Raw genomic sequence first — 3,739 nt, 5'->3', positions numbered from 1 at the left:
ATTATTTTCCATAATGGTTTATCACAGTCCTTGAATTATACTTTGTAGATAAGTGACATGTAGAGTTTGTTACTCATGTGTTCATATCCTCAGTGAAATAAAGAAAAGACATTTTCTTTAAGTTTTATTTTATTTGTTTCAGACCACTTACAGTGTAGATAGATTTTCAGTTTACTAAACTATGTATTTAATTCAATATATGACCTCGTAAATAAGGATATTCTTAAAACTTTTATTTTAACAGCGAAAGCAAGTTGAATACATTGGTGCAGAAGCTTCATGACTTTCTGGCACATTCATCAGAGGAATCTGAAGAAACAAGTTCTCCTCCAAGACTTGTGATGAACCAAAGCACAGGTAAATTGGAAAAAAGAATTGCAATATCTTCTAGTCTTATTTACCGTTTATTTTTGAGGAGCTGAAGTTATTAAAATTTTTAATAGCCCCTGTGTTTCTAGGAGTTAGGTAATATCTGATATTATAGATTTTGATTCAGATAAGTAAAAAATTTAAGGTTTTATGGTTTTAGGTGCTTAGAGAAGCATACACTGAAGGTTTTATTTGTAATGGAAATGTTTTATAGAAGTGGGTGATGACTGTTAACTTTAAAATAGATAGGAGTGGGAGCAGTACAGAAATATGTTATTCTAAAAGTTATTCATGTATTATGAGTTATATTTTTATTTTCTTTGATAACTTTTCAGCATAGATTTGGTCCATACATTTTTAAAATACAAAACAACATCTCCTTTCTACCTCCCTTTTTCCTTTTTAAAAGTATATTGTATCATGTGATGATGACCATCATTTGTTTTCAAGTTTTTAAGGGTAGGCGCATATAGAAGAGGTGGACATGCACACAGGTGTGCGTACACACACACAAACACACACAGGCCTATTTGCACACAAACACAATATGGACAAGAAGTATGAAGAGTGGTAGATCACAGTGAAAAGTTCAACCATATGTGTAATTAGAGTCCCAGAAGGAAAGAAGAGAGAGAATGGTTCAGAATCTGAGTTTGATGAGATACTCACTGAGCATTTCCTAAAAGTGAAGAAAGACATCATGTAGATTCATGAAACACTGTGAACCTCAAGCAGGATAAATGGAAAGAAAACTATAACTAAGAAAATCATAATAAACTCCTAAAGAACAAAAACCAAGAGAAAAATCTTAGAAGCAGCTGGAGGAAAACAGTCATTGCTTTTTTAATGTTGAATGTTTTTGAACAGTAACACTGATAGCTCATTTGACAACAGTAATGTTAGAAGCTGGATGATAAATAAATGATTTATTTAAAGGGCCAAGTGAAAATAATTGCTAGCATAGTCTGCTCAGTGAAAACATCTTTCACAAGTGAAGGTGGATAAAACTTTGGAGTTTTCCTGACAGTCCAGTGGTTAAGACTCTGCCCTTCTACTGCAGGGGGCATGGGTTTGATGCCTGATCAGGGAACTAAGATTCAGCATGCCATGAGGCATGGCCAAAAATAAGTAAGAATGATGTCAGCATATGTACACTAGGGGAAATACCAAAGGGTTTTCTTAAATCAGAAGGAAAATAATTTGAAATGGCAGCATCAAAATACAGGAAGTTATGAATAACAATGGAATCAATAAATAGGTGGAAAAAATGAAATATGTACTTTTATCTAATCCACAGTCTCTAGTCTTAATTCATAAATTGCCCAACAGTGTTTTCATAGGTAAGTCCCCTACCCTCCCAAGACCAGGATCCCGTTGAAGAGCCCACACTGTATATGTTACTTGGTCTTTAGCCTTTTCAAATCTCAAACAAGCTGGAACCATGACATTTTAAAAATGTATAGATACATTATTTTGGTGATTGTCCCTCAGTGTTCGTTTGATTAGTTATAAAATTAGATTGAGGTTTTTAATTTTTGGCAGGATTGCTGTGTAAGTGGTGTTATGTTCTTGTCCATACATCATATCACAAAGCACATGATGAAGTTTCCTCCTTTATTGGTGATATTAACTTAGGTTATTTGGTTATGGCTGCTTTTCTAAATTAAACCACTGTAAAGTTATGATTTATTCTTTTGTACCTACCTAAAAAGTAATTTGTTGAAGATTACTTTGAAACTGCTTAGGTATTCTTTTCATCATCAAAAATTAGCTTTTTTAAAAAAATTGCAAATTATCACAAACTTGGCAGCTTAAGACAACCCAAATTTATTATTTCACAGTTCTGTGGATCTGGAGTCCAGGTGGGCTTTGCTGAGGTCTGCTCAGGGAATCACAAGGGCTAAGTCAAAGTGATAGTAAGACTGTGTTCCTTTCTATAGAATCTGGAAGAATCCATTTTCATGCTCATTCAGGTTGTTGGCAGAATTCAGTTCATTGTGGTTGTAGGTCTGAGGTCCTCATTTCATGCTAACTATTGGCCAGGATCCTCTCAGCTCCTTAATTTCCTCTTGCATGGCCCCTTCCAACTTCAAAGCCAGCAATAGTGCATTGTGTCATCCTCATGCTTTGAGTTTCTCTGACTTAGCCTTTTGCTTGTTTCTTTTGCATCTTCTGCCATGAACTAGAGACATTTTTCTATTTTAAGGGACCCATGTGATTAGATTAGGTCCCTTCTGTTTCACCTCTCCCAAATGAGCTCCCATTTTTTAAAGTCACCTGTGCCATTTTATGTAGCAAAACAATGGGAGTGTTATTTCCTCACATTCACAGGATCTGGTGATTAGGGGGCATGAAATCTTGGGGGCCATTCCTAGAAATTCTGCCTGTCACCACATCCATTTATGATTCTTGGATCAATGGTATGTTACTATGATGGTTCAAAATGGTGATGTCCTATCATTACTTCTGTCTTTTCTGTAAGGGAGATGTTTACATTTCTATGCTCTCTCTTTATTTGTTTATATTGGTGTATGCTAGCATTTTTTTCTTTTTCCATGAATATTTTCTTACTGTCGTTATTTTAATGTTCAAATTATACCAATATTGGCTAGTGGGAACCCCTTTTGTATGGCTCTTGTAGACCTTTTCATAAGTCTTCATCAACCTTGAGCACTTTTCTTACTTTCTGCCCTCACAAGATGTTCATTGTTTACTTTGCACTGTCTGTTCCCCAGCCCTGGAATCAGTTATTTCTCCAAGAAGTTCTGATTCATTTTAGTGGGGTATAGTATTTAGAAAGCAATATCTGGGTGTATGATGTGCTCATTGCTGTTAGGATGTCTTCGCTTCCAGGCTCTTTAGCAGGGAAAGCCAATATATGTGATGTATTTTCATGTGTTGATATTGATACTTTTAGTTTTACTTTGGACTGCAGACATCATTCTGATCTTCCTCTTTTCATATTTTAACTTCTTACTGCAACAGAGAGAAAGGTGGTTCCCATTATCCTCAGTTTATGTACTCAGTTATTTAGTCTTCATTGTGTTCACAGTTTCAACTTTGCATGGTAAACAATCACAATAAAGAAACCTAACTAGTGTTAAATACTTAAAGTTCTGTCTTTAGAATGAAATTATATTGTCACAGTTCTAAATTCAGTAGTTAGTTGGGGAGTTTTGCTTCTAGTAGTGGCAGAGTAGCTCTTTTTGGATAAGCAGATTATCTCCCACAGATACCAATTATAAATTCTGGCCAAAATACTGAAAACAATGATGAAGGAACTGATTAGTGACACAAACAAGACACACACTGGAATAGAGTCAACATATGAGGAAAGAAGTATTCTTTGCTCAATTACCAGTTGTTAAGC

The 3,739-nt window shown here is 35.0% G+C and overlaps 1 protein-coding gene across 3 annotated transcripts in view; it reads left to right on the top strand.

Annotated features, from left to right (window-relative positions):
* The first annotated feature begins 34 nt into the window (after nucleotides 1-34).
* Nucleotides 35-3,739, top strand: part of LOC104983495 (transcriptional regulator ATRX-like) — a 33,286-nt gene continuing 29,581 nt past the window's right edge. For 2 of the 3 annotated variants that reach the window (XM_010832935.1, XM_010832928.1), the window contains exon 1: nucleotides 35-357. In XM_010832935.1, the coding sequence (XP_010831237.1) occupies nucleotides 342-357 (16 nt within the window). In that variant the 5' untranslated portion in view covers nucleotides 35-341. The remainder of the gene's footprint in view (nucleotides 358-3,739) is intronic. The other variant, XM_010832941.1, reaches the window with a different exon arrangement.

Source organism: Bison bison, unplaced genomic scaffold (genome assembly GCF_000754665.1).
Source record: "Bison bison bison isolate TAMUID 2011002044 unplaced genomic scaffold, Bison_UMD1.0 scf7180017837331, whole genome shotgun sequence".
NCBI lineage: Eukaryota > Metazoa > Chordata > Mammalia > Artiodactyla > Bovidae > Bison > Bison bison.
Note: the sequence above shows the minus strand (reverse complement) of the source record. Positions and strands in the feature narration are given on the sequence as shown.